This window comes from Myotis myotis, unplaced genomic scaffold, assembly GCF_014108235.1.
Source record: "Myotis myotis isolate mMyoMyo1 unplaced genomic scaffold, mMyoMyo1.p scaffold_m19_p_4, whole genome shotgun sequence".
Lineage (NCBI taxonomy): Eukaryota > Metazoa > Chordata > Mammalia > Chiroptera > Vespertilionidae > Myotis > Myotis myotis.
The window spans coordinates 95,950,049-95,976,265 of NW_023416346.1; the positions used below are offsets into that span (position 1 = coordinate 95,950,049).

At 39.4% G+C, this 26,217-nt stretch overlaps 1 protein-coding gene across 4 annotated transcripts in view; it reads right to left on the reverse strand.

The window, feature by feature from the left end:
• Positions 1-10,029: 10,029 nt before the first annotated feature.
• The window catches only part of MAGT1 (magnesium transporter 1), a 51,339-nt gene continuing 35,151 nt past the window's right edge, over positions 10,030-26,217 (reverse strand). For 3 of the 4 annotated variants that reach the window (XM_036304762.1, XM_036304764.1, XM_036304765.1), the window contains 5 exons: positions 25,688-25,777; positions 25,011-25,074; positions 19,280-19,354; positions 13,946-14,036; positions 10,030-12,072 (listed from right to left, as the gene is read on the reverse strand). In XM_036304762.1, the coding sequence (XP_036160655.1) occupies positions 12,057-12,072; positions 13,946-14,036; positions 19,280-19,354; positions 25,011-25,074; positions 25,688-25,777 (336 nt within the window). In that variant the 3' untranslated portion in view covers positions 10,030-12,056. Of the gene's footprint in view, positions 12,073-13,945; positions 14,037-19,279; positions 19,355-20,073; positions 20,150-23,553; positions 23,630-25,010; positions 25,075-25,687; positions 25,778-26,217 lie in introns of those variants that run through there. The other variant, XM_036304763.1, reaches the window with a different exon arrangement.

Genomic DNA, 26,217 nt, shown 5'->3' on the forward strand with positions numbered 1-26,217 from the left:
CTGAGAGATGCAAATCAAAACAACAATGAGGTACCATCTCACACCTGTCAGAATGGCTATCCTCAACAAATCCACAAACGACAAGTGCTGGAGAGGATGTGGAGAAAAAGTAACACTCGTGCACTGCTGGTGGGAATGCAGACTGGTGCAGCCACTATGGAAGACAGTATGGAGTTTCCTCAAAAAACTAAAAATGGAACTCCCATTTGACCCTGTGATCTCATTTCTAGGAATATATCCCAAGAAAGCAGAAACACCAATCAGAAATAATATATTCACCCATATGTTCATAGCAGCACAATTCACCATAGCTAAGATCTGGAAACAGCCTAAGTGCCCATCAGTAGATGAATGGATTAGAAAACTGTGGTACATCTACATGATGGAATACTATGCTGCTTTAAAAAAGAAGGAACTCTTACCATTTGCAACGGCATGGATGGAACTGGAGAGCATTATGCTAAGTGAAATAAGCCAATGAAGGAAAAACACCACATAATCTCACTCACTCATGGATAATAAAAACCATTATAAACTTATGAACAAAAATAGATACAGAGGCAGAGCTGCCTCGAACAGACTGTCAAACTACAGTGGGAAAGCCCGGGAGGGTTGCGGGGCAGGAGGAGGGGGTAAGAGATCAACCAAAGGACTTGTATGCATGCATATAAGCATAACCAATGGACATAAGACCCTGGGGCGTAGGGGAGGCAGAGGGATTGTTAAGGGCGGGGAAAAAAAGGAGACATATGTAATACTCTTTGTAATACTTTAAGCAATAAAACAATTAAAAAAAAGAAAAAAAAGAAAAAGAAAAACCCTAACTTAACTCCGAAAAAAAAATTATAGTTTTAGTTTTTGGAGCCACTGAGTCAATGGCAAACATTCCTGGAGCCACTGAAGCAATTAAAGCAATTTTTTTTTCAGTTCTGTTTCTCAGGTACAGTAGAATGTCTTTGGGGTATACAACCGAATGGGGTGATTTATATGAGTTTAGGAGATCAAAATAACTTCTCTATTATTTTAGCAAGCAAATGATTACAGAAGCCAGAATAGCAGGGTTAACATTTAAACAGCAGTTTTTACCCAAGATTAATGCTACTATGATTCACAAGCAACTCTGAGAAACCTGCCCTCGTGTTCTGGCCGGATACCAGACAGTCCAGTTTCTCCCCATATGAGTCTGAGTCCACAAAATCTCACCCAGAACTGGAGTTCACAGCAATTGGGAGCTTGTATTTCCTTTCAAATTGAAAAAGACCACAGCGTACCCAGTTGCCAGCCCGTTCCATGCGCGCCTCCATACCTCTGCACTTCCCCATCTCTACACCTCCTACCAGTTTCAATATGCTTTTCTCTTTCTTTCCAGTTTTAGAATTTCCACTCAGCCAGCCTTCCCATGGTTCTAGATGATATCCGTTTTGTCTTTTAGTTCTAATTTTGATGTGGTTGTGCGAGGCAGCAAGTACAATTATGTAACTATGCCGCCATCTTGGTTCCTTCTCTGCTCTAATCTTTATTAATTCCTTCCTTCCTTCTTCCAATCCTTTAAGTTGTATCATTAAGTAGTTTATTGTTGACTTTTCTTGGTTTTTTTTATGGTAGGCCTGTAGTGCTATGAACTTTCCTCTCAGTACTGCTTCTGCTGTGTCCCAGAGATTTGGGGTTGTTGTGTGTTCATTTTCATTTGTTGCCACGAAGTTTTTTATTTCTTTCTTGATCTCTTTGGTAACCCATTCATTGTTTAATAACATGCTATTTAGCCTCCATGTGCTTAAAAGTTTTTTAGTGATTTTACTGTAGTTGATTTCTAATTTCATTCTACTATGATCTACTTGATATGATTTCTATCTTCTTGAACGTGTAGAGACTTCTTTTGTGTTCTAACATGTGTTCTCTCTTTGTGAATGAATGACCCATCTGCACTTGAGAAGAATGTATATTCTACTGCTTTGTGTTGAGATATTCTATAAATGTCAATTAAATCCATCTTATCCAGTGTGTCATTTAGGGTCACTCTTTCCTTGTTAAGTTTTTGTCTGGAAGATCTATAGTGAAGTCAAGTCAGAGGGGTGTTAAAGTCCCCTACTATGACTGTATTGTTGTTGATCTCTCTGTTAAAATCCTCTAGAAGTTTTTTTTTATATATATTTATGTGCTCCTATGTTGGGTGCATATATGTTTACCAGTGTTATATCCTCTGGTTGTATTGATCCCTTTAGTATTATGTAGTGACCTTTGTTGTCTCTTGCGATGACCTTCATTTTGAAGTCTATTTTGTCAGATACTAGTGCAGTGATGGCGAACCTATGACACGCGTGTCAGAGGTGACATGCGAACTCATTTTTTTGGTTGATTTTTCTTTGTTAAATGGCATTTAAATATATAAAATAAATATCAAAAATATGTCTTTGCTTTACTATGGTTGCAAATATCAAAAAATTTCTATGTGTGACAGGGCACCAGAGTTAAGTTAGGGTTTTTCAAAATGCTGACACACCGAGCTCAAAAGGTTCACCATCACTGTACTAGTGGCTCAGTGCACAAAATTCGTGCACATTAAAGGGAGATTAATTAGAGGAAATATTTTAATATTGCTATTTGCCCTTGCTCTGTAATGGAACTGTCAGAGATGAAAGAAAATTAATAAAATGTATATGAAAATCTTCCCCCTGTCAGAGTTTGGGGCACAGCACGGGACCCAGAGTCAAGTCCCCGCCCACCCATGTGTGCGTCAAAATCATGCGAGACCCAGACCCAGCTGGCCCCCCCATTGGGCTAGATCCAGACTTGGCCAGTCCCACACTTGTCAAGCCCCGCTGGGCGGGGGGGCGCAGCCTCAGGTCCCCTGGGCTGGTGCTGGGGAGGGGGGCACTGCCTGAGGTCCCCTAGTGTGGGCCAGGGTAGGGGGCGCACTCTAAGGTCCCCAGTCCAGCCCCGCCAGGTGTGGGGCACGGCCTGAGGTCCCCTGGCCTGGCACCGGGGTGGAGGGAGCAGCCTGAGGTCCCCTGCCCAGGACTGGGGTGGTGGTCATGGCCTCAGGACCCCTATCAAGCCCAGCCAGGCAGGGGGTGTGGCCTCAGGACCCCCAGTCCGGTGCCAGGGCAGGGGGTGCAGCCTCAGGTGGCATGGCCAGGTGCTGGGGCAGGGGGTGTGGCCTGAGATCCCCCGGCCCAGCACCGGGCAGGGTCACACCTTGAGTTCCCCTATCAAGATCCACCAGGTGGGGGGTGTGGCCTCAGGTCTCCTGGCCTGGTGCTGGGGCAAAGGGCACAGCCTGAGGTCCCCAGTCAAAGCCTGCCGGGCGGGGGGCACAGCCTGAGGTACCCCATCAAGCCCTGCTGGGTGGGGGGCATGGCCTGAGGTAACCTGGCCTGGTGCTAGGGTAGAGGGCACGGCCTGAGGGCCCCTATCAAGCCCTATCAGGTGGGGGTGTGTGGCCTGAGGTTCCCCATCAAGCCCTGCTGGGCAGGGGGCACGGCCTGAGGTCCCCTGGCCTGGTACCAAGGCTGTGGGCGTGGCCTCAGGTCCCCCATCAAGCCCTGCCAAGTGTGGGGCATGGCCTAGGTCCCCCTGCCTGGCATCAGGGTGGAGGGGGACGTGGCCTGAGGTCCCCTATCAAGTCCCATGGGGGGGTGCGCAGCTTCAGGTCCCTGCCAATTGCTCATTAAGGCTCTTTACGGGAACTCGGCCTCCACTGTGGGTGCAGCCATCTTGTGTTACAGAAACCCTGCCTCTGCTGTGGGTGCAGCCATTTTGTGTTACGGAAACCCCGCCTCTGCTGTGGGCACTGCCATCTTTGTGGCAGAGTGACGGTCAATTTGCATATCCCCCTTTGTTATATAGGATGAGTATTGCTACTCCAGCTATTTTTTTTCTTTTCCATTTTCATGGAAAAAATTTTTCCATTCCTTCACTCTCATCCTGTGTGTGTCTTTTGTTCTGAGGTGGGTCTCTTGTAGACAGCATATAGTTGAGTCATGTTTTTGTATCCATTAAGCTACCCTATGCCTTTTGATGGCAGCGTTGAATCCATTTACCCTTAGGGTTATTATTGATAGGTACTTATTTATTGCTGTTTTAATTCTGTATGCCTAGGTATCTCTCTGTTGCTTCTTGTCATTACAGCAGTCATTGTAGCATTTCTTGTACTGCTGGCTTGGTAGTGATGTACTCCTTTAGCCTTTTTTTTCCCATGAAGCTCTTTATTTGACCATCTATTTTCTTTTTTAAAAAAATATATTTTATTGATTTTTACAGAGAGGATGGGAGAGGGATAGAGAGTTAGAAACATCGATGGGAGAGAAACATCGACCAGCTGCCTCCTGCACACTCCTTACTGGGGATGTGCCCGCAACCAAGGTACATGCCCTTGACTGGAATCGAACCTGGGACCTTTCAGTCCGCAGGCCGACGCTCCATCCACTGAGCCAAACCGGTTTGGCATTGACCATCTATTTTCAATGACAGCCTTTCTAGATAGAGTAATACTGGTTTCAGATCCTTGTTTTTTTTTTTGTTTTGTTTTGTTTTTTGTTTATGTTTTTGTTTTTTTAAATATATTTTATTGATTTTTTACAGAGAGGAAGGGAGAGGGATAGAGAGCCAGAAACATCGATGAGAGAGAAACATCGATCAGCTGCCTCCTGCACGCCCCCTATGGGGTATGTGCCTGCAACCAAGGTACATGCCCTTGACCAGAATCGAACCTGGGACCCTTCAGTCCGCAGGCCGACGCTCTATCTGCTGAGCCAAACCGGTTCTGGCAGATCCTTGTTTTTTATTACGTTAAGTACTTCATGCCATACCTTTCTGGCCTGTAGAGGTTCTATTGAGAAATCAGGTGTAAGCCTTATGGAAGCTCCTTTGTAGGTAACAGTTTGCTTTTCTCTTGTTGCCTTTAAGATTCTATCTTTGTTTTACTTTTTGGCATTTTAATTATGATGTGTCTGGGCGTGGGCCTGTTTGGGTTCTTCTTGCTTGGGGTTTTCTGTGCCTCCTGAACTTGCATGACTTTTTCCTTTACGAGGTTAGGGAAGTTTTCTGCCATTATTTCTTTAAATACATTCTCTACCACTTTCTCTCTTTCTGCCTCTTCTGGCACACCTGCTATTTCTATATTGTTTTTTAAAAAATATATTTTATTGATTTTTTTACAGAGAGGGAGAAGGATAGTTAGAAACTTTGATAGAAAGTTAGAAACATCGACCAGCTGCCTCCTGCTTACCCCCTACTGGGGATGTGCCTGCAACCAAGGTACATGCCCTTGACCAGAATCTAACCTGGGACCCTTCAGTCCGCAGGCTGACACTCTATCCACTGAGTCAAACAGTTAGGGCTCTATACTGTTTTGTTTCACACTGTCCCACAGCTCCCTTAAGCTGTCATCCTGTTATTTGTTTTTTCTTTTTGGTTCTCTCATTGAGTAATTTTTTTTCAACCCTGTGTTCTTAATTCACTGATTCAATCCTTAGCTTCCTCTAATCTGCTATATATTCCTTCCAATGTGTTCTTTATTTGTGTTATGTCATTCTTTATTTCAGATGGTTCGTTTTGTCTTAGTTACTATATGCTGTTGATCATCTTTACCACCATTACTCTGAACTCTATTTCAGATAAATTTGTTATCTCTGTTTCATTTATCTTTTCTTCTGGAGAATTCTCTGGTTCTGTCATTTGTGGTTTTTTCTCTCATATTGGCTGCCTGTTTGGGTTTGTGACTATGTACTAGGTATATCTGCTATGCTTCTCAATCCTTAGTGTAGGACAGTGTTAAATGCTGTTTCTGACTAATTAGATCAGGTAAAGGCTCAAAGCCTCCAGACCAGCGGTTCTCAACCTGTGGGTCGCGACCCCTTTGAGGATCAAACGACCCTTTCACAGGGGTCGGGTAAGACCATCGGAAAACACATATATAATTACATATTGTTTTTTTGTGATTAATCACTGTGCTTTAATTATGTTCAATTTGTAACAGTGAAATTGGCGGTCACCACAACATGAGGAACTGTATTAAAGGGTCTTAGGAAGGTTGAGAATCACTGCTCCAGACTGATAGGATTAGGACTTGGATTGCCCTCAGGCAATTGTCCTCAGGTGTGGGGAGAGTTTTTTTCAACAGGGTGAGGCAGTTGCTTCTGCCTGGAGGCTAATTTTTATTTTTAGTCTCTCAAGTGGCCTCTGGAATTCCACATGATGGGGCAATGTGTTTTTCAATAGGGTGGGTCAACTGCCTTCTCCCCAGTCAAGGCCGTCTATATAGTAAATGTCTGTGTGGGAAAGATGTCCTCCACTGTGTGAGAAATTGATTTAGCACAGGAAACTGAGGTGTCTGCCTTCTGGGCTCTAACCCCAGAGCTCTGAATCCTGGCTTCTTCTCACACAGTCCACACTGCTATCCCTCTGCCGGAGCACAAAGTGGTGGCTCTACAGGGAATTTTGTGCATTGGCCCTTTAAGAGGGTGCCTGGTCCTAACTGGTTTGGCCTAGTGGATAGAGCATTGGTCTACAGACTGAAGGGTCCTGGGTTCAATTCTGGTCAAGGGCATTAATCTTGGTTTCAGGCTCAATCCCCAGTAGGGGGTGTGCAGGTGGTAGCTGATGCATATTTCTCTTTCATCGATGTTTCTATCCCTTTTCCTTCCTCTCTGTAAAAATCAACAAAATATATTTTTTAAAAAGAGGGTGCCAGAATTTCCAGTCATCTATCCCTGGCAGACAGCAACTCTGCTGCTTTTCACAGCCAGATGTTATGTGGGTACCCTTCTCAGTTCTGATGCTCTCTGCTGGGAGGCTCAGCTTGGGGATTAGACCCCAGAATTCTCAGAGGCAACCCCCCACAGCTGACATATCTCTTCAGAACTTCAGTTGCTGAATGTGGGAGCTCAGCCAGGCCTTTCGTGCCTCCATCCCTCCTACCAGTCTCTGTGAAGTCTCCACTTTCCATTCTTGGGTATCAGGTATCAGATTTCTCTCCAGTAAGTGTTTTGTTGATTATTCAGGAAGTTTTCCTGTACTTTAGTTGTGATTCCAGTTTGTTCCTGTGAACATGTCTATGAAGCATCCACTTACTCCTCTAACATTTTTAATCTCCGAGGTGTATTCAGTTTTTAAATCTAACAACTACTTTGGGGGATTTGCCCACCTCTCTAGGGTTTGAATGTGGGTTGTGTACCATATACTGTCTTTGAAGTTTACAGTTAACATGTTTCTCCTCTTCCCTTGCCCATGGGAGTCTCCTCTTTGACTCCTTAAAGTTTGCTACTTAGAGTGAAAGTTCAGCAGGCAGGTAATCATGCTGCAAGTTCTTTTTGGGCCTCTGACAAACGGAGTGATCAGTGAAGGCCATCACTATCTTGGGTTTTGCAAGGCTAGGTGTTTTTGCTACCCTCTTGCAGTCCGGGACCCCTCAGGGGATATCCAACTGATGGACTAGGCCTGCTCCCCAGGGGATCAGGCCTAAGTTGGCAGTCATACATCCCTCTGGCAGCACAGGAGCCACCACCGCTGTGCTCGCAGCCATCAGCCCAGCTTGTGGCTGAGCAGAGTTCCCCCTCTGGGAGAGCACTGACCACCAGGGGGCAGCTCCTGCATTGAGCTTCTGCTCCCTGGTGGTCAGTGCACATCCTAGCAACCAATCGTTCCACCGTTAGGGTCAATTTGCATATTATCTTTTTATTTATTGATTTCAGAGAGGAAGGGAGAGGGAGAGATAGAAACATCAATGATGAGAGAGAATCATCAATCAGCTGCCTCCTACAAGCTCCATACTGGGGATTGAGCCTGAAACCCAGGCATGCTCCTTGATGGGGAATGAACCGTGACCTCCTGGTTCATAGGTCGACCCTCAACCACTGAGCGACACTGGCCAGGCCAGTATTTGTCTTTTATGACTGCCTTATTTCACTTAGCATAATGTCCAAAAAGGTTTATTTGTGTTATGTGTCAGGTTTTCCTTCCTCTTTAAGTCTGAATAATATTATTGTATGTATATACCACATTTTGTTTTTCTATTCACCCATCCATGAACACTTGATTGGTTCTACTTTTTGACTAGTCAGAACAATGCTGCTATAGATATAAGTATGAAAGTATCTCTTTGAGCATCTGCTTCTAATTCTTTTGGATATGTACCCAGAAGTGGGAATTGCTGGATCATATGGTACTTCTATTTTTAATTTCTTGAGGAACCTCCATACTGTTTTCTGTAGTGGCTGCACCATTTCAGATTCCTACTACCCAACAGTATACAAGGTTACCAATTTCTCTACATCCTTGCCAACACTTATTTTCTGTTGTGTGGGTTTTTTTTTTATAGTAGTTATCCTAGGGGGTGTGAGGTGGTATCTCATTGTGAATTTGATTTGCATTTCTCTTATGACAGTCATTGGTATTTTCTTCCATAATTACACCCAGGAAAAGTTGAGAACACAGACCAAAAGGAATGTACAAGACAAAATTCTGAAGAGTAATCTCTAGGCTACTGTTCCTGCCTCCCTTCTGAATAAAAGCCTTTTTGTGTCTCCAATTAAATTCCACTTTCACGGTTTAAAGAGAGTCATACTAGAAACTCCTCCCTTCTGAAGCCTGCATCAGTCCCTGTTGGGTAATGCTTCTCTCATTAGGACCCTTCTCCCAGCAATCTAGATGTGAGGAAGCAATCAAGGTAAACTAACTATGGTTTCCATGTCTTTAGGGAATAATTTATATTTCTAAGTGAAACCTAATCCATAGGGAATTTGCAGTAAATGGGAAACCTGTAGGCATTCCTTAGAATAACTTTCAGTAAATTGTTTCCCCTCTCTAGGGCAGGTTTTCTTTAGCAGTCAAAATGAGGGGCTAATTAAATAGTATCAAACTCCCTTTGGATTTAACTTTCTATAACATTAAAATATGTAATAGTAATAGCATACTATTATAGTTTTTGATCTTACCCTTTTTAAAAAAATTATCTTTATTGCTGAGAGTATTACAGATGTCCTCCCCCCTTTATCCCCTCTTAATTTTATCCTTGCTTACAATTTGTCAGAACCCATTTAAATCTAGATGTGATATTAATATATTGGTTTCAAGTGTATCCTTTCTAAAACATATTGCAATGCATATTATTAAACAATTTACAGTAATGGCCTCCACAAGCATTTCAGCTTCCTCATAAATCTGACTATAAAACATCCTACATTTCAATTGATTTAATTCAACACCAAACGTGAAAATCACCAATGATATCTATTCAAAATTTAAGTACATCTTTAATATTTTGCATCAGAACATCAGTGTTAGAAGGAACACTGGAGTGACTTAGTCCACTGCACTCACATTAAAATAAATAGGTCCTTGCCCAAACCAGTTTGGTTCAGTGGATAGAGCATCGGCCTGTAGGCTCGATCCCCAGTGTGGGGCATGCAGGAGGCAGCCAATCCATGATTCTCTCTCATCATGGATGTTTCTATCTCTCTCTCTCCTTCTCCCTTACTCTCTGAAATCAATGAAAATATATTTTTTAAGATATTAATAAATAAATAAATAGGTTCAGGGAGGTTCAAGTGATTTGCCTATGGTCACATACCTAGACAGAAACAGAGTAAAGACTAAAAGTTATTTAAAAGCCAGGTCTGTTTATTTCTTGTCCAGTGTTTCTACCCCATGTTTGCAAATGTCCAGTATCATATAACTTGATAATCTGTCTGGGTAACTGTTTCAAATCAATTATTTAGTACCAAAAGGGAATTAACTAGTCACAGTGTTTACCGACTGGGACAAAAGCTAGATCAACCGTTGAAAACAGCTATTCATCTACTTATCTTGGCTGTTTTGACTAATCTAATGGGTGACAACACTAATGAAGGATAATATATGGAATCCTAGAAGAATGCAACTCAACCTAGAATTTCCTTTGGCTATCAAATTCACTTGTCATTAGGACAATAAGAAAGTTAACTATTTTCAAAATGGAATATCCTAATATTACAATACTAGTTTAGAGTTTTAAATTCACCCCTCTTTCAATGTTAATAAAAAAACTCAGAATTTAGATTGTAAAAGTTTATTGATATGGTCAAAAAGCAAACAGCCAGACATTTGGTTATCTTTGCCACTACAATGTGTCATTTTGAATAGTATTTTTAAAATGTATAACAAATAATATTTAAACCATTACTAGAAAAGTAAATAGCCTAAGGCACTTCAGATGAAAGCTAATTTCAAAATTTTCACAAAGTTAACACTATTCTAAGTGTAGTAAACCTGCTTTCTACAGATTTTAGCCAGAATGCAACTTTTCTCCTTACAGCAAAAGAATGTGTTCTTAAGGGAGATAAAACAAATGCAACAAAACTGTCATTATTTCAATGCTCATGGCAAAGTATCTGGAGCTATATAGATTACATGGCAGTAGTATTCTCCTGGTCAGTCTATACAAATCAGGGCATCTTAATACAAGTCTCATAGAAATCACAGCATGAATTTATTTGGCCTGAGACAAGTAAAAGAACAGCAGATAAGGTATCCAGAATCACAAAATTTATAGGGGAGTAATAACAAAAAGTGGCTCCATTAAAGAGTAAAAGGTTGACTATAACCCTCCACCCACCAATTCTAATAATAAAAAAAAAAAAAAGACCCTACATGAAACATTTCTTCTTAGACAATTATATCCATCTCTTTCTGCAAACCTCTATTATATAAGACTTCTAGATCACCTGAAAGGCTTATTAGATAGTAAATAGTAGAAGGCAGTCACAGTATTATTTTGATTCAATACTTCTCAAGTTTCTTTAAAATTTTTTCTCAATCATAATTCTCGTATTTCCATAATAGTGTCATTTCAGTATACTCTTCATAACTATGGGAAGATTATAACTAGATCTAATGATAACAATCAACTTTCATTCTTCACAGAAATTTCTTTAGCACATATGGTTATTTCCACTGACAAAAAAGACAAAATTGAAACAAAATCCTTTTAAATGTTTACTTTGTTTCTCCACTTAAAGTGGAGAATAAAGGCTAAAATAATAGCACAAACAGAATAGCTTTCAAGAAACATTTAGTTTCTATTCATAGGCAATAACAATTATTTTGTAACCTTCTTTTCCTAACCTAGGGGAGTTCTTTTCCTAAACACAAGGATTATTAAAATATGTTGTAACTGTAATACAGTAATCAAGTTAACCAGATAAATCTATTTTTTTCTCTTAGGTACAAATGAAATAAGTGACAATCTCTAATTTGCAGAAACATTTTAGACCATTTTTAAGTTACACTGAGCTACATTTTTATTATAGAGTGAGCCACCTTAAATAAAACTAGGAAGACAGAATGAACCTGAAATCTTTCCAAATACAAGGTAGTTACTTCCATACTTATGCAGAAATCATAATCCTATACTTAGAGATACTTTTTTTTAACATCTACAGCCACCAGGAAGCATTGACAGTCAGCACTGTATTTCAATAGGAAAGATGGAGGAGGAGGACTGGCTAGTCTTTTTCTAAAAGCTAGACATGTACTCTGAAGAATAGTATTCTGTTTTCCGAAGACCACATAGCACATATGACTTCTCTGCCGGAAAGGAAAGATGTGCAAAAGTATACACATCCATGCAAAAATGGAAAAGCTAATATTGGATTCCTGATGTAGTTATCTGTAACAGGCATATGCAGGAACACCTGGTCAGAACCAACCCCCCACTACCACCTTTGGATAAGATAAAATCATATGGCAAAAGTTAACTATAGTAGTTTTGAACCTTGTTCTAATTAAGATGAAGTCATAATTTTGAACTTTTCATAAAATTCTTAATACTACTAAATTAAAGATTCCATCAAGTTCACTGGGAAGGGAAGGTAAAGAGGAAAATTGTATCCAAATACTTCATGATTATGATAGGAAATTGCTGTTAAGGCACTACACATCTTCTTTGGTTAAATGATTAACTAAATCACTTGAAAAAAAAAGAGGTAATACAAAATACACAAATTGCATTCTTCTTTTCATACACTTTTTCATTTTTCAATTTCCATTACTCCAGTGTCTACATATCTCTGGGATCCTTTTTAGCTCATCAGAAAGCTGAAACAAAAATATATAGCAATCTATTAGTCTCTGAAATAAAAGTAGGCTTTAAATATCTTGATTTTAACAGAGCAAAGAATGTTTGGGTGTATGGATAATAAACTTTGAGTATCGATAACAAAAAGTGAGAAACCCTCAGATACTGAGGTAGTCTTAGGAGAAAATGTAATAGATATAACTTCAAGTTAAAATATCTCCTGAAGAGCCCGGCCGGCGTGGCTCAGTGGTTGAGCGTCAAACTATGAACCAGAAGGTCATGGCTCAATCTCCAGTGTAGGGTGTGTGAACCCCAGTGTGGGGTGTACAGAAGGCAGCCGATTGGTAATTCTCTCTCATCATTGATGTTTCTATCTCTCTCTCCCTCTCCCTTCCTCTCTGAAATCAATAAAAATATTTTTAAAAATATATCCTGAAGATAGACACCAATTAATAATTGAATTAATCATGATGATCAAATAACTAACAGAAGTCCCAGCAAAATAACCCTTGTATCCCAGTTAGTATTCTACAGAGTAGAAATTATTTTAAAATATACTTACACAGAACAATGAAAGTATAAAGTTGGGAGGTTATAAGTCAAGAATCAAAGACCTGCCCTGACCAGTTTGGCTCAGTGGATAGAGCGTCAGCCTGCAGACTAAAGGGTCCCAGGTTCGATTCTGGTCAAGGGCATGTACCTTGGTTGCGAGCACATCCCCAGTAGGGGCTGTGCAGGAGGCAGCTGATCGATGTTTCTCTGTCATCGATGTTTCTAACTCTCTATCTCTCTTCCTTCCTCTCTGTAAAAATTCAATAAAATATATTTAAAAAAAAAACACAAAAAACCAAAGACCTAATAGGTTTTAGTCTTAAATAAGTTTGCAAGGAAAAAATGCAAGATTAATTTATGTTGTTCATTGATTAAAGGCATCTAAGAATGTCACAATATAATGAATCAACTAGGGAGTTGTTCAAAATAATATACTAAAAAGTTGAGTTAAAATATAAAGATTGAATTTAGGTTTAAAAATATCATTTGATATACTTTACCTTTAGTGTTCATAATCATTTATACAACAGGAAAATGTTATATTAAAAGAATAGGAATTACAGTAACTGGCACTCAGGTTATAAAATTAAACTAAATTACAACAACCCTAATTATGTACATTTCTCTTGGCTATTAACAGAGTAAAATCTAGAACTTATAACCAGGAGAGTAATTTCCTTCCTGAGCCTGAGAGAGCTCTATGAAGATTTCAAGATGTTCTTACACACTCTTTCGTACACTGTCTACAAACTGGATTTTCATCAAATGTTCTGTTTATGGCATAAAGAGCCCTGAAAAGTAGAGGTAAAAAGTCTTCAAAAACATTTAAAAATAATTATCCCCTTGCCCTGGCCTGTTTTGCTCAGTGCTTAGAGCAACAGCTCTCAGATCGAAGGGCCACAGGTTCGATTCCTGGTCAAGGGCACGTACCTTGGTTGCATGTGGGAGGCAACCAATTGATGTGTCTTTCTCTCTCTCCTCCTCCTCCCTCTAAAACGTATCCTCAGGTGAAGATTAAAAAAAATAATAATTTCCCCCTCAAGAGGTAGTATTGCATGCACACAAGGAATTGTGTGGGTAGATATGGCATAAAATGTTCTAATTATTGTGTTTTATAGATTTCTAGGTTAAATTAGGTGATGTTAGAATAACCCTGAAAGATGCTCCTGAGAAATCAAATATCATTGTCCATTATATAATTAAACTAATTTTATGATATAAACCTAAATTAAGTTAAAGCCTATCTCTTTGCTTTACAAGCTAGAAGCAAAAAAAAAAGTATTATAAAGCAACATGAGCTCTGATCTTTGTAAATATAGGTAATCACTATGTAAATCATACCTATATGGATATCCATGATATTTAGATCTGAAAATAGAGAGCAACCAACTGAAGAATAATACAACGAGTCCAATACCAGCCACACACATTACTGTAGAAAAACAAAAGCAGAGTAAAATGAGCATGTTAAGTGTAATGACAAACCAGGGCATACATTTTAGTCTACACTTTCAAGAGTGAAAAAACAAGAGCTATAACTTATTGGTAAATCTCAACTTTCCATCCCCATTCTTTTCTCTTCAGGATTCTGCCTTTTCCTTTAATTTGTTCTATTACAATATAATGGAGTAGCTTCATTTACATAATTGTGCAATTTAACTGTATGAATTAATGAATTCCTTTAACGCCATGATAATCAAGAATTTAGTGTTAAAAAGTTTTATTATTAACAAGAAAATTACTTATTAAACTCCTTTTAAACCCTTAAATATGGTTTTATTGATAAATACTGACTTAAAGACATCTGATCACATTGTAACAGTCTCACTGGAAAGTACCCTGCATAAGTAACTACTGCCAGGCATATGCAGGAACACCTGGTCAGAACCAACGCCCCATTACCACCTTTGTATAAGATAAATCATATGGCCAAAAGTTAACTAAAGCAGTTTAAGGAACTCATTCAACATGGATGCCTCATTTAAATGAGGGGGGGAAACCCTGATTCCTAAATTCTTTGCATTAATCTCATATGCTCTGGTTTAGCATAGCAGTTAATGACTTTAACTCCAGATACTGATCCCACAATGCTCAAGTATGATTCCCATAACTTGAGACTCTTTGAGTCCCTGGACTAAGACTGGCTACGAAGCATAAAGGTAGGGATGTGGGAAAGCATGTGTGCTACAGCAGTAGAAGCTTGAGTGAAATATACTTATTGGCCAATAATAAAAACAAATTTTAGTTTTCTTATATTAGAACAATTCTTTTTCCCTTTTTAATTTTCACACAATACGATTAGGGGCTAAAATGTAAAAGTTAAACATATGTAAAATACATATAACAGCTGATTCTATTACAGTTTCAAAGTGTGTATACATTTTTTTGGGATACCCTATATATACAGTATCACTCTATATGTTGTATTCTACTTTATTCACAGAACATACCTAAAAGTACTTAGGGCAGTTCCTGGTACACAGTAAGTGCAAATGAAATTTTTATTATTATTTGTGATTATTTCATTAGGTTAGAATCTTAGAAGTAGATCAAATTGTGATTATTTTAATGTCTCCAAAATGCTTTACAACTTAAATTCATGCCAGCAGTATAGCACCCAGATGGCCTTTTTCCAGTGATGAATACAGAAATAGGCAATTTTTTAAAAGTCAAGCAATTAAAAGATGTATATTAACTGAATAAAAAATTGATACGGAAAGAGAACCAAGATGGCGGCATAGGTAAATACCGGAGAATGCTGACTCGCACAACCACTTCAAAAATACAACTAAAAGGCCAAAAGCGGTTTGGCTCAGTGGATAGAGCGTCAGCCTGCGGACAGAAAGGTCCCAGGTTCGATTCCGGTCAAGGGCATGTATCTGGGTTGCAGGCACATCCCCAGTAGGAGATGTGCAGGAGGAAGCTAATCAATGTTTCTCTCTCATCGATGTTTCTAGCTCTCTATCTCTCCCTTCCTCTCTGTAAAAAAATCAATAAAAATATATTTAAAAAAAAAAATACAACTAAAAGACGGAATGGACATCACCCAGAACCACAGGAAGGCTGGCTGAGGGGAAATTCTTCAACTAGGAGGAAAGAGAACAGCATACCGAGACTCAGAGGAGGCGCAGTGCTGAAGTAAAATACTAAGGTACAGAGGCGCATGCGGAGTGGGCTGGTGGCTGAGGGCGCGGTTGTCTGTTTCAATCGGGAGGGAGGCTCAGGCCCTGAGATCCAGTTCTGGGCAAGTCTCTAGGGACCCAGACTCAAACGGGAGAAGTGAGACCGTCTGACATCGGTCGGAACGCGAGGGCAGCTTTCTCTCCGAGGTTTGCAGCGGTTGCTGGGACTCTGAGAGGCAGAGACTCTGGGGATGGGACTGAGAGCAGCCATAACTGCTCCCTCCGCCTGCCCTGTTTGATCCCGTGGGACCCGCCCCGCACAAGCCCTGCACAGAGCCATTTGCCAGATAGCCTCAGGCAAAGGCTAGATTAGCACCTCCCCAGAGGACAGAAGTTTGCCCACTGCAGACACAGCTGACTCTCACAGCCAGTTGGCCTGGAGGTCAAATCCCCCCAGTATTAACTACAACAATGAAGGCTTAACTACAACAAGACTGCGCACAAAGACCTCTAGGGGGTGCACCAAGAAAGCATAAAAAAAATGCGGAGACAAAGAAACAGGACAAAATTGTCAATGGAAGATATAGAGTTCAGAACCACACTTTTAAGGTCTCTCAAGAACTGTCTAGAAGCCGCCGATAAACTTAATGAGATCTACAAGAAATCTAATGAGACCCTCGATATTATGATAAAGAACCAACTAGAAATTAAGTATACACTGACAGAAATAAAGAATACTATATAGACTCCCAACAGGAGACCAGAGGAGCGCAAGAATCAAGGCAAAGATTTGAAATGCGAAGAAGCAAAAAACACCCAACCGGAAAAGCAAAATGAAAAAAGAATCCGAAAATACGAAGATAGTGTAAGGAGGCTCTGGGACAGCTTCAAGCGTACCAACATCCGAATTATAGGGGTGCCAGAAGATGAGAGAGAGCAAGATATTGAAAACTTATTTGAAGAAATAATGACAGAAAACTTCCCCTTCCTGGTGAAAGAAATAGACTTACAGGTCCAGGAAGCGCAGAGAACCCCAAACAAAAGGAATCCAAAGAGGACCACACCAAGACACATCATCATTAAAATGCCAAGAGCAAAAGACAAAGAGATAATCTTAAAAGCAGCAAGAGAAAGAAACTCAGTTACCTACAAGGGAATACCCATACGACTGTCAGCTGATTTCTCAACAGAAACTTTGCAGGCCAGAAGGGAGTGGCAAGAAATATTCAAAGTGATGAATGCCAAGAACCTACAACCAAGATTACTTTATCCAGCAAAGCTATCATTCAGAATTGAAGGTCAGATAAAGAGCTTCACAGATAAGGAAAAGCTAAAGGAGTTCATCACCACCAAACCAGGATTATATAAAATGCTGAAAGGTATTCTTTAAGAAGAGGAAGAAGAAAAAGGTAAAGATACAAATTATGAACAACAAATATGCATCTATCAACAAGTGAATCTAAGAATCAAGTGAATAAATAATCTGATGAACAGAATGAACTGTTGATTATAATAGAATCAGGGACATAGAAAGGGAATGGACTGACTATTCTTGGGGGGGAAAGGGGTGTGGGAGATGCGGGAAGAGACTGGACAAAAATCGTGCACCTATGGATGAGGACAGTGGGTGGGGAGTGAGGGCGGAGGATTGGGTGGGAACTGGAAGGAGGGGAGTTATGGGGGGAAAAAAGAGGAACAAATGTAATAATCTGAACAATAAAGATTTAATTTTAAAAAAATTGATACGTTATGTTTTCCTAATATGTAAAAATTCACTTTAATGTAGCAAAATAAGTATCTTTCAAATTTGAAATCCAGTGTCATCATCATTTTTTAGAAGAAAAAGTGAGTAGATTTAGCTAGGTTAATTTCGATGACATTTAACTTTTAACCGTAAAAGGAAAACTCGCACTTAAACTGATTTCTTGTAAGTAAAATAAAACTATATTGTTAGCATTTCTTTGCAACAAATACCAATGTGTGAATATTCTAATATATAAAAAGCCCATGCAAACCAATAAGAAAAGGACTAAGACTCTAATAGATAAATGGCAAAAAGACAAAAAGATGTTTTACAGAAAGAAAAGCACAAACAGCTAATAAGCATTTAGGAAAATATTCAATTTCACTAATAACCAAAGAAGTACAAAATAATATTAATATCTCCCCCTTATCTGATTAGACAATAAACACACATGAACACATGCTTTGTTAAGGTTACCTAATATTGATGAAGTTACAGTGAAAGAAGCATTCCTAAATACTGCTAGTAGGAATCTAAATTATCATAACATCTGGGAAAAGAAGTTGGCACCATCAGTTTAAAACATCAAGAGAACTGAAACTACTCATACACAGAACCACACATTCTACTTCTAGGAAATCTACCGTATGCTATAGGTTTTTTTTTTAGTTGTTTTTTTGGGGGGGTGGGGGGTGAAACTGGACAACTTGAACATATAGGTTTTAGGTGTGGGTTTCTATGTTATAAGATCTGTATATTGCACCATGTGCTCACCACTCAAAGTCAAATCTTCTCTTGTCACATTTATTAGAACCCCTTTCTCCCCCTACCTTAAGATATTAATATGAAACTAGAGGCCTGGTGCACGAAATTTGTGCATGGGTGGGGGGGTCCTCTCAGCCCAGCCTGTAACTCTCCAATCCGGGACCCTTCGGGGGATGTCAGCTTGCTGGTTTAGGCCCGATCCCGACCACAATCTAGGACCGCTGGCTCCTAACTGTTCACCTGCCTGATCACCTCTAACTGCCCCCCTGCCAGCCTGATCACTCCTAACCTCCTCTGCCTGCTGGCCTGATCGCCCCTAACTGCCCCCCACCCCTGCCAGCCTGGTCACCCCCAACTGCCACCCCCTGCCAGCCTGATTGCCCGTAACTGCTCCCCCCACTGGCCTGGTCGCCCCTAACTTCTCCCCCCCGCCCACCAGCCTGGTGCCCCCTTACTGCCCCCCCTGCCAGACTAGTCGCCCCATGCAGCCTGCTGTTTAGTCGTTTGGTCGCCCCATGCATCCTGCTGCTCGGTCTTCCATCTAGTTGTTTCAGTCATGACAGCCCCTGGCTTTTTATATATTAGTATGAGGATAAAGCTTAATATACAATGATATTCACTAAAAAAGACTTTATCATAATCAAAGAGAAAAACTAAATGTAAGCAAAAAATCAGAATGGTTAAGTAAATTACAGTATGGAGCATAAATTTAAAATTATGTAGAGGAAAATATTTATTAGTGAATTATTTAACTCCAGTTAAAAAGGGGGAGTACAAGATTCAAAATTTGATACTACAATTTAAAAGATGTTTTACAAATGGATAGAACTATATTACAACATTAAAATTACTTGTTTTTATTGGTGGAATAATGGACAACTCTCTGCCCAAATGTTTCATACTCCTATTTCACCCCACATTTTCTATAATTACTTTTAAAATAGTAAAGAAGTAAAATGACATACTTATAAACAAGAGGGAAAATGATTAGAGGACATGCTTTTTTCCTGTATTAAAGGCAGATTGGCATATGATATGACTTACTCTTTCGCTTTCCAATATCCATGTCAGATGTAGCAGCTTCACATAGAAGTACCATCCCTAAGGTAACCCCACCATCTTAAAAAATTGTTTAAGGAGCAATTCACATAGACACAAAATACATACCACTTTAAAGAAAATGATAATATATAAATCTACAGTTAATTGTATAATACTGTAAATAAGTAACCTTGTGTCTATACAGCATAAATATTTACTATGAAAATATAATGAAAGCATTTAGGTTGAACTATTACTTTATTTGTAAAAATAAAATTTGGTATTTTAAACAAATATCCCACTGTAACTCATAGACAAACTATGAGTTTTCCTGAAATTTTATTTTGATATAACATTCCTGGACAGTCTTCCAACTTTTGCTTCAACCTCATACACATTTTAAAATACTACCCTGCTGGCATGGCTCAGTGGTTGAGCATCAAGCTATGAACCAAGAGGTCACAGTTTGATTTCCACTCAGCGCATATGCCTGGGTTGCAGGCTTGATCCTCAGTGTGGGGTGTGCAGGAAGCACCTGATCAATGGTTCTCTCTCAACATTGATGTTTCTATCTCTCTCTCTCCCTCTCCCTTCCTCTCTGAAATCAAAGAAAATATTAAAAAATAAATAAAATATTAAATAGACATCTGAGTAATATTTCAACCACCCTCAAAAAAATAACACATTTAAAATATATACCAGTTAGAGAAAATAGCAACTAATTTTTATTTGAAAAACAACTTCTCAAAAATTCTCCAGAATTGTAACAATTAGCTTTTAAAGTACAAATTACTACCTAATTTTGTCCTATTCTAATAAAAAAAGAAAATTCTACATACCATGACTTCACTTTCAATCCGCTTAATATAGAAGCTACATAAATACAAAATAAACATTTCCAGTAAATAGGTAACATATGGCATGGCTGAATGCTAAAATAAACAAAATTGATACAAACAGCAGGTAAAAATGCCCAAATTAATTATGCATACATGCATGCACACTGTATGCTCCGCATGTGGGTATACTTAAAGCAGAAAGGCAAATAAAAGTGCTCATATAAGGCCTAAATTAATAACTGGCTCTCTAATTTGTCTATTCATCCCTTCATCACCATCTTGCGCTTTCTCTTCCATAGCCTCTTGTTAGGAACGATGCCTATTCATCACATTTTTAGTTGCTTGGCTAAATCTTCTCCAGAGCTAATTTTTTTCTTACTGAGGTTCTTTATATCCTGGTATATATAAAGATTGATCATTTCTATAGGCTTTGGTTACAGGGTACTTTAATTAATGGTTGACACTTTAGTATTTGAAAAGATTCATTTTTGTATCATGGTCTATGTGCTTTTTTTAAAAATGAGCTTTCCATTTCAAAATATACTACCAAGGTTTTTGTATTCTGTTCTTAGCTCTCAAGAAACTATGATGCACTTCCTTGTGTATTGTTTCATTTCATTTATTGATTCTTCAAACTTTTACTAACACTGCCTACTACTATAGGCAGACACTGCCCTATACTATATGTTGGAATTACAAAGTTGGATGAAATATAGACCCTTCCTTGGACAAGTTTACACTCTAGTGGGGGGATACAGTGAAATAAAGAATAATTATGATTAACTAATCATAATTAAATGTTACTCTGGAAAAACTGAATAGAAAATAGAGAAGGTAGTATTCCATAACATACAAGAACTGGGCTATTAAAAGAGCTAGTAGAATCAAAGTACCTTAATACATGATGAAGGCAAATATATTTGCATAAAATGAAACCTAATTACAAAATTGTGGGAAAATGTTTAAATTACCTTAATTATTGCTGTCCAAAGTAGATTTAAACAATGACCTACAATGTTTAGCCTACTGAATTAGCAGTTTACAAAAATGACAATATGGCGAAGACTTGCGAGGGATATCAGAGCACATACATTTTCTGGCAGCAATCCTCCCCACCGCCCCACCTTTGTTTCTTTAGCAAAAACCTTCTGGAGCCCTGACCAGTTTTGCTCAGTGGATAGAGCATCGCCCTGCGGACTCAAGGGTACCAGCTTCAATTCCGGTCAAGGGCATGTACCTTTGTTGCGGGCACATACCCAGTAGGGAGTGTGCAGGAGGCAGCTGATCGATGTTTCTCTCTCATCAATATTTCTAACTCTCTATCCCTCTCCCTTCCTCTCTGTAAAAAATCAATAAAAAGCCAAAACCGGTTTGGCTCCGTGGATAGAGCGTCAGCCTGCGGACTGAAAGGTCCCAGGTTCGATTCCGGTCAAGGGCATGTACCTGAGTTGCGGGCACATCCCCAGTAGGGGATGTGCAGGAGGCGGCTGGTCGATGTTTCTCTCTCATCGATGTTTCTGACTCTCTATCTCTCTCCCTTCCTCTCTGTAAAAAATCAATAAAATATATTAAAAAAAAATCAATAAAAAAAAAACCTTTTGGAAAGCAACGTGGACAAAACATCAAGAGCAAAAGACAGTTTCACACGCTTTGTTTCAAATCTTACTGTTGGGAATTTGGAGATATGGCAAATTATTTTTATATCTAAGAAAACATTTTTTGTAATGTTCAACAATAGAATTATTCAATTATAATATATCCATTAGATAAACACTAGAGACCTGGTGCACAAAATTCGTGCACAGGTGGGGTCCCTAGGCCTGGCTGGAGATCAAGGCCAGGCCAATTGGGGCCCAAAGGCCCCGGCAGGGTCACGAGAGGAGGCGACAGTCACTGGGCTGGGCGCAGAAGGAACAGACGCCTGATGCCGATGCTGCCACTGCACGGTTCTGTGCCTCCCCCCTCCTTCCCTTAATGCTGCGCCACCACCATGGCGGGCGGGTGGCAGGCTGATCAGGGACTGCAGCCCTGGGGGAGGGACAGGGCGTGGGAGGTTGGCTGCAAGCCCCTAAGAGGGAGCTGGTCCTTGGCCACCCTGGGAAAGGGGTTGCGTCCGCCACCACTCACCCCCCGGTTCCCTGCCCCAGCCCGGGCCCGGCCCCAATCAGGTAATTGGGGCCTGCTGACCCGGGGGGAGGGACCATGGGAGGTTGGCCGGCTCGGGGAGGTTGGCTATGGGACTGCACTGACCATCAGGGGGTAGCTCTTACATTGAGCATCTGCCCCCCTGGTCATCAGTGTGTGTCATAGCAACTGGTTGTTCTGGTTGTTCAGTTGTAATGGTCGCTTAGGCTTTTATATATAGATTAGGAATGATGACTATTTTTCCTTGCCTTATTTTCTTTTTAAAAAAAATATACTTTTATTGATTTCAGAGAGAAAGGGAGAGGGAGAGATAGAAACATCAATGAGAGAGAATCATTGATCGGCTGCCCCCTGAACACTCCCTACTGGGGGATTGAGCCCTCAACCTGGGCATGTGCCCTTAACTGGAATTAAACCTGGGACCCTTCAGTCTGCAGACCGATGCTCTATCCCCTGAGCTAGGGCCTTGCCTTATTTTCTTATTTCTCTGTGATTCCCATGCACTTTTGTAACTATGAAGGCCATACAATGATATAGAAAATGCTTATAATACATTAAGAAACCAAACTACAATTAAAGTATGTCTTTTTTTAAAAAAAAAAAGGGGGGGGGAGGGGTAGACAGAATCATCAATGAGAGAGAACATCTATGAAGGAGAACATTGATTGGCTGCCTCCTGCATGCCCCCTACCAGGGATTGAACCTGAAACCTGGGCATGTACCCAGAGCAGGAATAGAACCAGTGACCTCTTGCTGCATGGGTCAATGCTCAACCACTGAGCAACACTGGCTGGGCTAAAGTACGTCTCTAACTATAAAAAAAGAACCCCTCCCTCCCACCCCTCATTGTAAAAGTACAAAGAGTATGAGCAAAGAATGCAAAAGATATGCAAAAAAATAAACAGAGTTTAACAATAGTGTTTTAGATTACAGGTGAAAAAATTCGATATTGCTACCTTATTATTTTTTTCAAGTATAACTTATTATGATTAATATCATAAGCGACAGATAAAGACAATTTTAAAAAATCATTTCTGAGTTCAATACAATCTATAGTTATAGACCTTGTTCATGTCTTAGTACAGCTTCTACTTTATTTAATTTAAATATATTTAATGTATGAGTCTATTTATGTAAAGTTAAAAAATAGGTAAAACTAATCCATGGTGTTAACAATCAGGACAGTAGTTAACTTTGGGCAGAAAGGAAGTCAGATGTCCGAAGATGGCCGGTCAACCCAGTCTAGTTAGCATATTACCTTTTTATTAGTATAGATTATACTTTTCAGCTCACCATTCCATGGCTGAATAGATTAAGTCTTCTGACTCCAGACTGAATTTTAAGCAGGTAAATTTATTTTCCATATTACATAATATTGTTTTAAGAAAATATAATATCCCTAAATGTTCAATTAAAAAAAAAAGACTTAATTTTTCCCCCCCAGAATGTTTCCTTAAAATATCTCTCTTAAATCACTGACATAGCCCTAAACTAGTTTGGCTCAGTGGATTGAGCATCAGCCTGAGGACTGAAGGGTCCCAGGTTTGATTCCAGTCAAGGGCACATGCCCAGGTTGTGGCCTCAATCCCCAGTGCAGGGTGTGCAGGAGGCAGTCGATCAATGATTCTCTCTCATTGATGTTTCTCTCTCTCTTTTCCTGAAATCAATAAAAATATATTTTTTAAAAAATCACTGACAAAATAAAATGGGGAAAGATTTACAAGGGCAGGCAAAAGTAGGTTTACAGTTATATGTGAAACAGTTTATTCTTATATTATTATTTATTAATTATTGTATTATCTATCATGAACAACTATAAACCTACTTTTGGCCACCCGTATACACAAATATTTACTAAAGGTGGTATTTTCAGGGGTTTTGATTTTTTTCTTTCTATAGTACTTAAACTACTGGTTTCTTACTGAATGAAGAACACTGTTCTCTGAAATCATACACTGATTCATATTAAACATTCCATTCCTGCCTGGAGGATCAAAGTCCCTCAATTTCCAAGATAATTTTTTTTGTTAAAATATATTCTTATTTATTTCAGAGAGGAAGGGAGAGGGAGAGAGAAACATCAATGATGGGAGAGAATCATTGACTGGCTGCCTCTTGTATGCCCCCTACTGGAGATTGAGCCTGCATGTTCTAACCTGGAATCGAACAGTGATCTCCTAGTTCATAGGTCGAAGCTCAACCACTGAGCCACGCCAACTGGGCTACAAGTACAATTTTTAAGTAGCCTCAATTTACAACCAAAGTACAGAGTTTTAAATAAGGAGTTCTGAAGACAACAATCCACATTTATCTAAAATTTATAGTTTCCAGGAAACAGAACCCTGTCCACTTCACAGTCCCAACCTGAGGCTGACCCCTTTACACTTAGCCTGGTATTGCTTTGAGCTTATCAAGACATTGTTTCATTTACATTTCACCTAAACCCCACATCTTGCCCAAATCCTAGAACCCTGTCTTTTCTAAGGTAAGATGTCCCTTGGTTCCCTTGATATGCAATCTACCTTGTAGCAAAATCCAATAAACCTGGCTTTATCAGACTGCAGGTTTATCCCTGGTGGTCTTCAGTTGATTAGGCTAAAGATAGATGATATAGTAATATGATTACAAAGACATTATGACTTGCATTAATAAGAGAGGAGGCTCAACCAAACTGTAGAGAGAATACTATAATGTGAGAAAAAAAAGACGAATTAAAACACAGCACCAAGGACTTATTATAAAGAGGATACTGAATAGAAGAACAATATGTGTTTCAGCTACAAACTGGGCTTGACTGCTTCCATGGATATAATTCTGGGAGGAAAAAAGAGACAAAATTAAATCTTTAAATATACATTAAATATTGGTATCCTAATCCTAAAATGGGCTATTTTCAAACTCTATGAAATTAATTCACCTTATGTGTGTAAGCAATAGGTCAGTGGCATTCATCATAAATAAAAACTATTTCTGTGTTATTTAAAATTTTTATCTTTTCATTGTACTTATACTACCTTTTCAACAACAGAATCATGAGAAAACCAGTATTTCAGTATACAAAACTGTGAGGTACATAATGTAAGCTCCATGATGATAGGGATCATACTTTTCTTGTTTATCACTATATCTAATAATAAGTATATAGCACAGTGCTTAGAAACAGTAGAGCCTCAAGTACTTGATCAATATTGTATTTAGCTGAAGGCTGACTTTCATTCTTAGCTAGATTATTCAAAAGGATACACCAAATGGCAGAAGGAACTTTTAAGAGCACTGTATCTTCTATTCAGCAACTGAAGGTCGTAAACAGAAAGACTGAAAATCCAAAACTAAATCTAGTTCCCTCATATGCTGGCACTGGTCTCACAGGCTAATCATTAAGGTTAACTTTGGTATACAATGAAAAGAAATCCTGGACTTCCCTTACCACATGTCCTGTGTGGGGATTCTTATGAGCATATGGTGGTCCTCTTATATGATTCCACATTTGACCAGATGTCATAGCAAGCACAAAACACTAGGAAACAAAATGTAATGACATACGCTTTAACATGGTGGTTGTTCCCACCTTGATTAAATTGATAGGCACATGAAAAGTATGAAAAGTACATCTGCTTAAGACTCAGCGGTTGTCAACCTGTGGGTCGTGACCCCTTTGGCGGTCAAACAACCCTTTCACTGGGGTTGCCTAAGACCATCTTGCATATCAGATATTTACATTATGATTTATAACAGTAGCAACATTACAGTTATGAAGTAGCAACGAAAATAATTTTATGGTTGGGTCACAACATGAGGAACTGTAGTTAAAGGGCCAGAAGGTTGAGAACCACTGGCTTAAGTAATACATGAAGAACAAATTTTTTCAGATAAATTATTTAATTAAGGCTTATATTTCACAAGGATCCCAAGAATACATAATATTTACTTCAAAAGGAAAAGACCATTTAAAAATTA